Below are 14,234 nucleotides of genomic sequence, written 5' to 3'. Positions count from 1 at the left end.
AAATGGCACGCAGAGCTTTGGCTCTGTACAGACCGGTTACGTGGCTTTAAGCCTTTACGTTTGTGCGTAACGGTCCCCTTGGTCCCACCTGCGAGGTCTGGTGCTGGCAGCTTAGCCCACCGCCCTCGGGCGGCACATAGATCTGCTTGTACACGAGCTACGCTCACGAGTGAAGGCATTTGCTGCCCTTCGTGTCTGAATGGACGCGCAGGGGGCTCTCCAGTTTGTTTTTTCCCCTGAGTGGGAGTTCCCAGGCGTGTCCCACCATCCTGTGGCCTGGCTCACCCGCAAGCACAGGGTTTCACTGCGGCAGCCGCTGCCTGGTGCGTGGGAGTCTGTTGGCTTCAGGGGCGTTATGGCCATGTTACTGCTCAGCAGCTCTTCTGTCAGTAACAAAACATCCCTGGAAACTGGTACCCAAACTCAATCTTTCTGTGGAGCTTGGAGTGAGTTCCTACGGACTTGGAGAAACTGGAAACTAACAGTTTGTACAGTAAGAGTTGGGGACTTTGGCACAGATGGGACAGATGAGTATTCAACTGCCTGCTTGCATGTGATTTCCTTTGTTACAAGGAATAAATGATACAGAAATTAATTCATTTTTCAGTTGTTTTGTAGAAGGTAACAAAACAGGTATTACAGAACACAGATGTACTACTGCACAGGCAGTGAATGCCATGTAAAAGGGGTGGGTTTTTTTAGTTTTTATGGCTTTTTTTTTTTAAATATCAACTATCCTAAACATTTAATAATTACTGCTACAAGAATGTAGGAAACAATAAAAGTAATGAGCTGTGACCTTTATCAGTATTTTTTTTTCTCCCTTACGGTGCACCTGTATGGTGTGACCAGTCCTGACCAGTTTGCTGGCTGCTGCTCAGGCTGTGCTGCTCTCTACCTGTGTAAATGGCACTTGCTGTCAGTCTTCAGCATGGCTAAAATCCAAGTGAGAGATTGGAGACCTAATCCTGCAAACCCTTCCTTGCGCAAGGTGTCTCATTTGTTTGGGGTAAACCCAAGTCAAACTTGCTCACTGGAGCCCGTACCAGCATACGGAGTTACATATTTTTCAGTGCAAGTAACATTTGCTGCCACAGAACAAACTGCTGCTGTTTCAGATGGCAGTAGCACTGGGCCCTAACCCAGGGGCAGGAAGGTTCACGTCCAGATAATCCTGGCTGCTAGAAGCTTATTTTTAGTTCAGAATTAGCTGAGGTGCAGCGTGAGGGAATATAGACTGGTTCACAGTGCCTCTTTCAGGGAACAGCTTCAAATGGTATGGGAAAGAAACAAGTGGTAAGTTTGTGGATCCTTGAGTCTTAACCAGTCTTACAGCCTTTTTTATATCTTAGTATCAACTGAATTTTTGGAGCATGGGAAATAGTTATTTGTATATACTCTTTCAATATAGTTATATAATACAAAATCTGAAAGTAAATGCCTTTTTCTAGATGAAAGTGTAAGAGCTCAGTTTCCAACTGTTAACAAGAGATACTTATTTTTTAGATTTTAGTTGTGTTTAACCTGCTGGTAAATATTTTCAAAATATATGAAAATTAATATTTTATCATATTTAAATATCTTTTTCATAAATAAGCTTATTTCCTTTTATTGCTTTTACCATTGTTCTGAATTTACAACAATTAATAGAAAATAGCTCATGCTGCATACTGTGCAAGTATACTGAATGCATAAATGATTGCAGTATTTTGATATGTAAATAGAATGACTGATAAGCTTTCTAATGAAAGTAGTACCTTACATGAAGAGTGAAAATTACTCAAGTGAAGTTGAAATGCAAGCATCTCGCACACAGATGTTAGGTATGTGTCTCTAATGCAGTGCCCATCAGAACTCTGGTAAAAGCGTATTGTTCCTGTATCTTTTACATACTCTGTATGACTTCTATGCAACATCTCTCTCCATCACGAGTCTCTAGCTCTCTGAGAGGCGTATGAAGCAAAATATACTTAGTGTGTTCTGACCATATCTGGAAATTGCCTGTTTTCTGAGAGGTGGTTTCACACTGATAGAAGTTGACTTTTGTCTCTCTCTTGTCTTCTAGTGCCCACCTCGTGCCCTCCCTCCAGTGCCAAGGTAATGTCAGTTCATTCTGTGGAAGTGATCGTGGTTCTGTACTGCAGCGTTTTTAAAAGTAATGAAATTAAGATAAGTTTAATAAATATCTGAGTAGTCCTAATGGCTTTAAAAATGCTTTTCTTGCTATTTGTTGTCCTAAAACTCCCTACAAGGAATACAAAGCTTTCTAAAGTTTTACAGAGGCCAAGAAATTTTACTGTATTACCTCAGTTTTAATACTCTGAGAGATAAACCCTTTAAAAGTTTCTGACAAATAGCTACTTCAGTTTTTTTAACATCTACTTTAGTTTTATTGATGGCCTTCTTTTCAATCTCTTCTTTCTTCCCTCTTTGTTTTGTTTCATTTTATTCATTTTTTTATTTCATTTTATTTGAATCACAAATCCTTTAGAACAGGAATTTCTGAAATTTGACTAGGCATAAGGGTATAGGTGTCTACTCGTTCGGCATAGTATAGAGAAAAATTTGGGCTTTTTTTTCAGTGTGAAAGGAAAGGCAATTATATTTTTTTTATGACATGGTATTTCAGAATTCCTTCAAAGTACTTAAAAGCAAATGCCATGTTCATGATGTTGAAAGATACTATCTTTTTAGTAATGTATGTGCTCAAATGTTTCATAACTTTTGTTGGCTTGTTACGTATCAGGCATAAGACAAGTTTTAATTAGCCAGATGATTAAAGCTTTTAATCTGATCCACAGCCAGCCAATCAAGAAACTGCATAGTCACGAACAAAGTGTTGAGTCTTGATGATTGCTTTGTACCCTTAACACTGTTGTACACAACTGCTCATAAAAAGAACTAGAAGTGGGGATAAGGAAACACATCACGAAAGCAGCAGTGTGAATTTTACTGTTGTGAATTGTAACTGATTCAAAATTAACCTTTTTCTCATCTTTGTTCCTTTTACACTGTTCTTCAACACCTTTTCTCCTTAAATGTGCAGTGGAAACCAAGGTGAGTTATTCTGGTTTTACAAACCAAATTTTATTCTGGAATTACAAACACTGGTGTCACTTCTTCCTCTCTTTAAAGATAGAGCCTTATACTTTTTCTAAATGCAGGCCTATTATTTAAACTGCATGGATACCTGTGTTGTCATTGCCAGAACTGTCTGCTGTTTTTCTTTGTTCCCTTTCCTGTTTGCTATTCCCATACTGAATCAAGGTAACTGAAATGTTGTCATTCCTAAACAAGAAGTTTATTCTTCAGAGCATTATTTCAGTTTTTCACTTAACATGTACACATGTGCGTATTTAGCCTCTGTTGCACTTAGATTTCTTATCCTGTTTTCCTGCTGTCTTCTGTACTCCTGCTTGTGTGAACTGTCATCTTACCCATAAAAGGTGAAGAACGTCTTAACTTGTAAAAAGGAATCCCTTTCTTAACTGGCAGTAGAATGGCTGTTAAAAAAAGGAAATGGAAGTTTCTCCATACTGTGCACTTATACTTCTGTTTTATGTTCTGCAGATGAAATTCCACTTAGTCGTCCAAAAAAAAGGAAACCCAAAGGAAAGACTCCATTAGGTAAGGTCCTGCCAACACTGAAACCTGTGTTCGTAATCCTGGGTGAGACGTGGGCTGTAGCCAAGCTCCCGACGGACAGACAGTTTTCAGTCTTGTACTCTATTTTTCAGTAGTGTTCTCAGCTAGTTTATTACAAGTTATTTTATATTGAACAACTGCACTCTTTTTCCCCAAAGTGGTGTCATTTTCGAACAAGTCTGTAATGCTAACTGCAGTAACTTGTTCCATCCTCTGCTCTTTCTCCCTAGATCCATTCCTAGTCCTGCTTAATACAGCGTGTCTTGATGCTGAACTGAAAAAGTTCCTTTATTCCTGCTATTTTTTCCTTTCTAAAATTTTTGGATATTTCACTAAATAGTCACTTCCAGCTGTAAGCTGCTTGTTATGCTGAATGTCTTAAGTGCTTGAATTTTTGAATTAACTAAGATAAAACTCATTTAAGAAATTGGCTCAATTTCAGTCCTTGGCCAAATAAAGTCACAAGTTAATCATTCAATTATCATCAAAGAGTTAAGAGCCTAAAAGATGACTAGCACTAGAGCTTTATATTTTTACAAGAAGCAGATCTGCAGAACAAATGTATTGTTTTAAGCAAGATTACAAGTCTGATCTATTTTGATAAAGCAGAATGTGTTGATAGAATCGAATGGATTTCTGTAAACCAGTTGACTTGGGTTCATGTGATCATTTGATGAGTAAACCTCCTTTATTTGCTTGAAAGAGCATACAATTGAGGCCTCACTGAAAGACCTTTAAATGCAACAAGGAGAGCTGTTGCTAGCAGGGTTTCCCAGGGATCAGATTTTGCTTATGGTTGTTTTCAGTGAGTGTACACCTTGGCTTTGGCCATTACTTTGCTGGTTGATTTTGCGTTTTAGCACAGTGAAGCTTTATAAAAGGTGGGAAAACTTGTGCTTGAAGTAAAAAAAAAAAAGCTAGATTAAGTTGTTATCATAAAAACTTGAAAGTAGTACTTGAAAGAGCTATAAAAAGGCAGATATGATGTAAAATGGAGAAGTAATTTTGCCTTTCTACTTCTGATCATGCAAATTGATGCTGCTGCTGCTAGAATGAATTCATGTTAACCTCTCATGGAAATGTCCTTCCTCCAAAGCATAGTAATTAATCTCTCAGACTGGACTAAACATCCTTCAGTGTTGTTTTTTTTCTGCTCCTCCTTTATTCTTGTGGCTTATGTTTAGCATTTAAATTTCCCTTTGAAATGACACTATTTTGCCTTAGCACATATCAGTTTGCATCAGGTTGTAATAAACCTTTAATTTTTTCTTGTCCCTAGCATTATAATCTTTACATGTAGAAAGGAAAAATATAGAGGGATAGTGCTTTCCTGTGGTAGATTTCTTTCAATCAGTCCTCTGTTGTATGCCCAAATAGGAAGTGTTCTACTTTTTGGATACTTAAATTTCCTCCTGGGCATGAAACTCTCAGGATGAAAGGAGGGTTGTCAGCTATCACTTTTGTATATTCTTATCACATATGTTTCTCAACTCTTATATTTCCTGGCCAATAGGTTTTAATCTCAGCTGTAAACTGGGCAAATACAGGCATATTCTGCACAACGTAGCATTTTCCTTGCCTGTTTCTCAGTGGCTCTGAATTAGTGCTGCTGGATCTTTGGTTTTCAGATGGCATTGTCCAAGCAGCAGTTCGGCGGCAGTCTGAAAGCAGTGAGCCGCTAACTCCTGAGCCTCATGATGTCCCTCAGAGGAAACGCAAGAAGAAGAAAGTACCCACCGGTATGTGAAATAATTGTAGATTGGAAAGAGCACTGAATATGATTGGCCAACTTGTATTTTGGCTTAAAACATTTCAAGTGCTTTTGTACTTAAAATACCTGAAAGTATTCTCTGAGTGAATGGCAGCTTAGAGTTTCAGTTTCAGATTTCATAGGGTACAAACCCTCACACAAATAATGGCCATACAGTTTTGGAAGTGATAAAATAGATCCTTTGTATCATTCAAAGCTGAGAAGATCATAACTTTTTTGCCACTGTGTTTATATAATGACTATTTATCTATTTAAGTGAATGTATTTCCATTTTTATGAAATCTGTGAAACTTTTATGTGGTTTATTTTAAATCTTCAGATTCTGAGACCTCTTTTACCCAGCAAAATGTTGCATCCCTATTTCAGAATGGAAATGGCATGGATGTCCCTGAAGCTGAAGAAACAGTGATCCGCAAACAGAGAAAAAGAACAAAGTGAGACAAAACTAGTATAGCTCATGATTTGGAATAACTGATAGTGAACACGGATGAGTAGTATTTTACATTGTCACATTACAAAAATGTAAAATCTTTAAGGCCACAGTACCATTCAGCCTGTGCAATAAATAGCATGTACGTGGTTCTTTCCAAGGTTAAGATCTAAGGTTCTTCACTTGTTTGTTTGATGTGGACCTGGATGCATTACAGTTATGAATACATTTACATGAGCCTAATATTTTAGTCACATACATGAAAAAATCAGAACGTGTAATTGCTTTAATTCGTACTATCTTTTTCTTAATTTTATGAGAAACTTAACTGCTTTCTCATCGTTTTTATTTGCCTTTTCTACAAGAACTATGCCTTTAAATCATTTTAGTCACCTTTCTATCAAAAGCATCAACTTTCTTGGCTTGTATTTAGTTTGTATATGTTTTTTTCTAATTGTTAATCTCTTGATATGTATTTCTTTCCACCTTATTTTTTGACACAGGAAGAAATTTAAATTTCTTTAAAATAACCAGATAAAAACCCCAAAATCAAGTATTAGCTTTATGGTTTTAGTTAACTAACACTGTAAGAACTTTAGTCATTAAAATTATAAACATGGGTAATATTATACAGGTCAGTAGCCTGACTGGTCATTCTCAGTCACATTAGGCATGTTAAATGATCATAGGAACCTCCAGATTTTACATTTTACTTCCTATTCTTTCTCTGCCCCATTGCATGTTCTGTGCTGATAGGAAACCTCGGCCAGCTGAAATGCACTGTTCTAATGAGCTGGAAGTGGAGGAGGAAGACATAATTGAAGATGAGCACAGAAAGAGCCCAGATCAGCAGCCTGTGTTTGCTGCTCCCACTGGAATTAGCCAACCTGTTAGCAAAGTGTTTGTTGAAAAAAATCGTAAGTACATCTTGTGATTTAAGTAATTTAAGGACATTCTTGCAAGTAAAGAAAGCATTATTGTATTTAAAATCCAAATATTGTGGTATTGGGAAGAATTTAAAAAAAAAAATCCAGAATAAAAATTATTTGGAAAGAAATATACATGATAATTTTTCAACAGTGAATGTTAGTGTTGCTGTGCTGGCATGTTCGGTTGAATTTTTTAATTCCATTATGTGGGAGAAAAAGGCTTTTTTATAGTACCCAGCTGAGCTTATTTGACCTAATACTGTCACAGTACCTTGAGAAGAAGGTAACGTTTACTATACTGCAAAAGGTCTTTCAAGTGGAAGGTTTTTTGTTTTGGTTTGGTTTTTTGGTACCAGGGAACACTGAGTAATTACCCAAAGTGCTTTGCACATTCTTAAATGTATAGCCTAACCCACCAGGATGCATCACACTGACAGAGGCGTCCTGCTATGAATGTAAATGTAAGCTGACAAAGGACGGGAAGTGGGGAGAATACATTTTCTAATGGAATTTAGGACGCTTACAGCTTTTTAATAATAATAAGTATTAACCTAGAAATTATGATAGAAGGTAACAGTACTCTCTAAAACTAATTTCCTTATCCTTTCAGGGCGTTTTCAGGCAGCTGATCGTGCAGAATTGATTAAAACCACTGAAAATATCAGTGTACTTATGGATGTGAAGGCTTCATGGACTACTAGAGATGTCGCCCTCTCAGTGCACCGAAGTTTCAGGTGAAAGATAAGTGTTATAAACAAGCAGAAATCAGGGTTGGTTTGTTTGGGTTTTTTTTTTCTTCTCCCTGAAAGTTATCATCTTTTATCTATCACTGTGTTGTATCTGTATTTCTTTTGGATATTCTTAGTAAGTGGTGATCCAGTATGCAACAGCTATAAATTTTATCAGACCTCTAGTTTTTGGTATTTGTTGTGAAGAGTATCTGTTTCTAGTCTAGACATCATATGTGAAATGCAACTTACAGAAAGAATAACTAAGGAAGTCAGATTGCAAAGATTCAGACAAAATCTGAATAGCAAGAGATTGATCTGATAACAAAAATATTAAGAGTCCTACAGAAAAAATGTGTTACAAAATGAGATTCACCCATCAGCTGTATGACCAAAATAAAAATACCTGAATTCAGATAGTTTTAAAAGAAAAATCCTGGTTGGTGAAAAAGAGGGAGGAGTGAAATTGGACTGGGGCATAAGCTTGCACATAATGGCAAGATTTTTTATTTTATATATATATATATATATATGTGGTCATTATGTGATTCAGAATGACAAGATGACAAGATAATGAAAAAACTGACTTGAGAACAAGTTTAAGAGCATTGTGCAAGTGCAAGGGGCAGGGGTCTTGGGAAGGTGCAGGCAGAGAGTGAAAGCATTTGATTCCTGTAGCAGTAATGAAGTGAAGTAGCGATAGGATCAGGCAAAACATACCGTTTTTCTTTGTTAAGTGCTCAGGTTCTGGTGCAGTCTGTCAAGGGAGGAAGCAGAAGTCTTGCTGTTTAGAATTTTTAAAACTAAATCAGAAAAAACACTCAGAAAAAAATCTGTGAAAGGCTGGGATCCTGTCACGGCAGCAGCGGTGAACAGATGGATTCATAGGCCTTTTCTATCTGTAGTTCTTCGCTAATTCAAGATGTTAAACTTGCCTAATATTCTTTTCTCCATTCAGAGTGATTGGACTCTTTACGCATGGCTTCCTTGCTGGATATGCTATATGGAACATCATTGTTATCTACGTTTTGGCAGGAAAACAGCTTTCCACAGTTTCTAACCTGCTTGAGCAGTATAAGACACTAGCATACCCAGCTCAGAGTTTGTTCTATTTGTTGCTGTCTATCAGTACAGTCTCAGCCTTTGACAGGTAAAATATGTTTGTATTTGAAAGGTGTATGTAATTTGCATGCAGTATGTTCCTTTCTCCTTCCTATGACACATTTTTATCTGCTGTTGATGATTTAATGGGATATACTTCAATAATTATTTTACATATGGCTTGCTATGCAGATAAAGGGTGTGCTGGTGCTGTTTGTGTGATCATGAGGTGAACCAGATGGAAGAGCTGACTTGTTTTTTGGGGGGGTGAGAGGGGTGGAGAATGATTAATATTTCTATGGGGCTACTTTTCATGTGAATCCATTCCCCAGTCAGGTTTGCAACATAGCTGTGTAAACAGTTTTCCTGGCCTAGCTGTAATGGAGAAACTCCAGTTTAAGAGTGAGAATGAACAGAGAGAGAAGCAAACAAGACTATAAACAGAGAAGATCCATAGATGTTACAGATTTTTCTTTTAGTCACAGACAGTTTCCATGGCAGCATGATAAGCCAGGGGAAGCATTGGTGTTGTGGAAGAAATTGTGACTTTTTTTCATGGAGTGTTGGCAGGGAGGAGGCCTGAGTTACTCTTAGTTGCTCCTGTACTGGTGTAAGCTATGTGAGCTTAACATAAACATTAGCATAACTTGGCTGGTGGTGTGGACGCTGAAATGCATGGTAAGGATTAGAGTGGAGACAGATCTCTCCACATTCTCCCTGTTCCAGAAAGAACTGCAGTGTGAAAGCTACAAACCTCATTGAACAATCTCCTTAGTGTCAGTTTTTCTTGGATTTGGCATAATGAGGACTGTTGCCACGTGGGGGGAGGGAAGGGGTATGGTTCTGTGTTTAAGGCACTGTAACAGAAGCAGAAAAAAAGCATCTTGCAAAAAGCAAAAGAACAATAAAGTACTGTTAGAGTAACAATATTATTATCTTACTGGGCTGTGTTAATGACTCTTGTTCTTGTTATCAGGACTGATTTGGCAAAAGCATCAGTTGCACTGAGGGGCTTTCTTACCCTGGACCCAGCAGCAATAGCCTCTTTCTGTAAGTATTTTGAAGTGGATAGGAAGTTGTCCAGAAAAGACGGTAAATGGAAAAATCCTACATACTGTTTTCAGTGAAATCTTCCTCCCTGGTTATTTTCTGCTTTAGAATATGTGAGTTGCTCAGTAGTTGAAAATAGTATTCAAAGGCTACGAACACTTTACTACGTATTTTTTAAAGCATTTGCAATAGTGGTGTTACTGGGGCTGTTAGTGAGAGAGTTCTTTTCCCACTTCTGAATACAGAACACAGGCCTAGCAAAAACCAGAATCACAAGATGCTAACTTTATGTAGCTAATGGATTGCAAAAGTGCAGAAACTGTATTTTGATGGGTCAGGGGAATGTTGCAGAAGAGAGAGTGATTTGAAAGAGACAATCATTAGAGGCAGTAGAGTGAAAGAAAAGAAAATGTAGTGGTAATTATGATGTCATGATGAGACAGTATTTTGGGGGTTTATATCTGACACTACTAATTCCATTTCTTCCAGTGTACTTTGTTGCTCTTATCTTATCCTTAAGCCAGCAGATGACTTGTGACAGAATTAACCTCTACACACCACCTTCGGAAAACGGCAGCGTCTGGTAGGAAACTTAAGAAATCACTTCTTTAAATTAAAACATAGCTCACTTAGAAACCTTAGTCAGACTGGTTATACAACATACATAAGAAAGTATTAATGAAGGATTTAATTACTAAACCTGACTTTGTCTGAGCTTGTTCTGAATCTTTGATAATTTCACTGCAAAATAAGAACTTAAGGATGGGTTTGGTCATGTTGGTTGCAAATCCATTATACCTCAAACAAGAGCTTGTTGGAATGATGCTGAAAATGTCATCTGACAGGAACCTTAAGAATCTCTTTTGCTGGAGAAATGGGACCCTACTGAGGTCACTCTTTTGTGTTGAAGGGCAGGACATTCTGCAGAGAGTCAACACTGGTTTTGAAGGACATAGTCTGATCTGTCCAAGAAATTAATGTCATGGTATTAGGAAAAAGTGGTATGGCTGCCACAGGATGCGAGGGCTTAGCAGACACAGCTGGAATTAAATATGAAGCGTTGTTTCATGCTAGGAGATCCCAACCAAAACTTACTTTCTGAAGTAGATATTTAATGGACTTAAACTCTAGTAGTGCAAATTTTTTTAAATAGACCAGGAAAAGTAGAACAAAAGCATTTACATGAAAATTTGTTGGTTTAGGCAGTTATTTTTTTCTGTTTTTTTAGGACTTCTATAAATGTTTGTTGAGTTGTCTATTAAAAAGCCTAGATTCTAGTAACAAAATCACAGCCTGCTGCTGTTATGACAGTAACAAAAGTGTCAGTTAACTTAAATCATAACCTTCTTAAATCCCTATGTTATCCACCCCACAGCATCTGTACACAAGTCCTTGCACTGGCTTTCAGACAGATCTTTCTGACTTGCTGTTCACTTGCCTTGCTGCCTCATGAGGATCTTAAAAATAAGATCGACTGATGACATTGTGCGGTGTCTTTTGTCACAGTAAAATTTGACCATGCATTTTCATTTTTATTTTCTGTCTCTTGGCCAAGAAAAGGAATTTGCTGTTGAAATCTGCAAGTGGACATTCTCTGTGAGATAATGGGGCTTCTTTGCTGAGTCACTGTCTTTGGTAGTCGCTCTCTTTACCAGGCCTTTGCAATGCAAGACCATCAGGATGGTACAAGTAGTTCTGTTTTCACACCTGGCTTAGCAAGTTTGTTTTTATGATACTGTGTTGAAATTATTATTGTAACCTGTATGTGCCCATGAACCCCTGACTGATGAGTTGATGTGCTTTTCCCAGGACGGCAGGTACAGAGGAAGAAATTGTTCAGCCGTGGGTTGTGGTGAATCTCGTAGTGTCTATTCTAGTTGGGACCAGTTGGATCTTCTTGTCTTACCAACCCGAGTTAGACCACAGTGAAGGTAGGAAACGTTAAGAGGCAAAATGTTGTTTGTTCAGGCTTTTATCTATGCTGCTCTGCATTTGGTGTTCAAGACTAATCCTGAGAAATTTTGTGGCTAATTAAACACAAGCATTTCTTAGCAACTTTCCAAAGCAAGGGTTTCTTAGCGTGCTACTGTCTGTATTTGGTTTTATAAAGAAAAAAACAGAAATTTAAAAAGGAAATAAAAGCCTTGTTTGTCCTGGCTGAAGCAACATGAATTTTGAAACATGAGAGAACATGTGTCTCTTCTTCATTGAAGGGAAAAATAATTTTTAGTTTTAACAGTATTTTGACTATTTGAAATGTATTTATTCTGTTTTAGAAAATTCCCCAGTGTTATTAGTGTTCCTTTTGCAAATGCTGAATGCGTTTCAAGTTATTTTCAATAGAATACTGCAGTAGTTTTGGGAACTCCTGAGCTTTGAAAAGTCAGATTTGTGCTTGCAGAACAGGACTTCAGATGAGGGCTGCTTGTGTTGGTCCAGGCTGGAGGAGAGGGCAAGTCATCCCCTTTCCTTAGAAGAAGCTTTGCTAGAGACTAGGCCTTCTTCCTTTTGTTGTTCCAACTGGGATCCAAAAGGTGTATCATAACTCAGCTTTCCTATCAAGTGCATGCAGCCTGTGACTGGAAGCTTAAAAAATCAACTTACGGGTATCCAAAGAGCATCATGAGTTGAAGCACAGATTTGTGTTTAGGAGGCTGAAGAAGATTTAACATGCTTCTTCAGATTACTTTAGAATTTTAATGTACAGATTTGTGTATTCCAGCTGGCCCCAGTTACTCTGCTTATTTCTAATAATTCACTTAATGAGTTTAAAAAAAACTCAACAGCCTGGCTGGCAGCCTTTACAATCTTTAACAGTAAAATTTATGATAGATGTTTAAATTGTATTTAAAACCCATTTTTTTAAATAATAAAGACTTACTCAACAAAGCCAGTGGCAGGATTTAACTCAGGTTTTGATGAGCTTTTTTGATATTTACATGTGCCTACCAAGATTAGAAAACCTGCTTCAGAAATTTCAAGACAGAAATTCTGTTAGGACTTATGCCAAATAGTAGAGAAAATTTAGTCGAGTAAGAATGAGGTAGCAAAAACATATGAATCTCAAACTTGAGTGGACAGACCACATTGCTGCTTGTACAGATTGTGTAACTTTGCCATGTAGACAAGTTGTTGGCAAGCACAGCCTGGTCTGTACGCTGAATGTGCTGTTAGCAAGACAGAAAGCGCACCTACGATGCGGTGCAGTATAGATACGTAAGGGAACCCAGATATGAGAAACCTCTACCCTCAGCAGCGCAGAGCTCCACAAGGGCTACCTCATCAGCTGCTTAGCGTGCCTAGCTGAATTTCTCTGCAAGCAGCTCTTCACAGCTGACCTTGGGCTGTCTCCTGTGCCTAAGCTGCCATGGTGACAGCTAGCTGTGAACATTATCATTCATGATTCTGTCTCAGGTTTTAGCGTTGCTGACTTACGCTGTGATGCATTAAGCAGATATATCAACAAATGAACAAGTCTCTAAACAGAAATCTTCCTTCTTCAGTCTCACACTCTCAAAACTTTTAACAATCCCTCAATTTACTCTAGAGTTCTGTTTCAGTGTGCAGGTTGAATGCAGGATGATACTGCATATGATCAGCTGCTCACATCATTGCTAATGGCAGGAGGGTTGGAACTAGATGATCTTTAAGGTCCTTTCCAACCCAAACCATTTTATGATTTTATGATTCTAATTATGTTAATTTTGTGGGCAACAATATTCTAAAGACAGTGGTGGCCCTTGCCACTGCCGAGTTGTTGATATGATTGGGAAGAAAAGCAGGAGACTTTTCAGGAATAGTGAAAATGTATTCAGGTGAAACTTTTAAAAGAAAACATAATTCTTTTCTTTCTCTTTTAGAACTGATGTTTCATGCTGAAATTGAGGAATTTCCCCATGGAGATATCATACCCAGAGTCCAGCCATAGTGTGGAACAAGCATCTGCAAATATTGTAGCTGTGACTGATGGCTCAACATACTGTGTATTATAGCCACATATTATAACTTTCATAAAGAAAAAAATGTATTTTTATATTGTATATATTTGATTTTGATTTTTTATGTATGCTGCAATTTCCAAATGTGATTGAAAACTTTTATACTTTTGTTTTTATTTTAGCAAGTAGATTCTCTCTAGTGCATGAAGTCAAGCTGACTTTGTAAATACATAGCCAAAGAAACTAGGTGGATGCAGACGATAGGTACTTAGTGCTTTTGCTCATTGCCGTACAGTCTTCAACAACGTGTTTTTGCTACTAATGCTCATAGCACTTGGCTTACCTGATTTGGCTAAATGTGGTCTAAAGATTAAAACAAATCTTATGAGTAGTCTAAGGAAGAGTATAACAAAACAGAGTTAGGAAACATAAAACCCACAAAGTTAGTAAGCATAAAATAATCTGGGTTTAGTTGTTGTAAAAAGTATTTGCTAGAATACACTATTTTTCTTTATCTTCATTTAGTTCTCTTGACAAAGATCTTGGTGATAAGTTATTTCAAGTTGATGTATACACAAGAAGCAGAAGTTTTAATGTTGCAACAGTTTGGTCAGCTAACTGAATATCTAAATACATCTTTTA

The 14,234-nt window shown here is 37.5% G+C and overlaps 1 protein-coding gene across 1 annotated transcript; it reads left to right on the top strand.

Annotated features, from left to right (window-relative positions):
• The first annotated feature begins 1,278 nt into the window (after positions 1–1,278).
• Positions 1,279–13,665, top strand: TMEM237 (transmembrane protein 237). Its single transcript, XM_029085070.1, has 13 exons — positions 1,279–1,296; positions 2,066–2,097; positions 3,047–3,057; positions 3,571–3,627; positions 5,274–5,384; positions 5,736–5,850; positions 6,603–6,763; positions 7,386–7,509; positions 8,462–8,653; positions 9,581–9,654; positions 10,144–10,237; positions 11,464–11,585; positions 13,515–13,665. The coding sequence occupies exons 1-13, from the start codon at positions 1,279–1,281 to the stop codon at positions 13,580–13,582; spliced, it is 1,179 nt and encodes a 392-aa protein (XP_028940903.1). The 3' UTR covers positions 13,583–13,665.
• The last annotated feature ends 569 nt before the right edge of the window (positions 13,666–14,234 follow it).

The sequence above is a fragment of the Antrostomus carolinensis genome, unplaced genomic scaffold (genome assembly GCF_000700745.2).
Source record: "Antrostomus carolinensis isolate BGI_N321 unplaced genomic scaffold, ASM70074v2 scaffold7085, whole genome shotgun sequence".
In the NCBI taxonomy this organism is placed as follows: Eukaryota; Metazoa; Chordata; class Aves; order Caprimulgiformes; family Caprimulgidae; genus Antrostomus; species Antrostomus carolinensis.
Note: the sequence above shows the minus strand (reverse complement) of the source record. Positions and strands in the feature narration are given on the sequence as shown.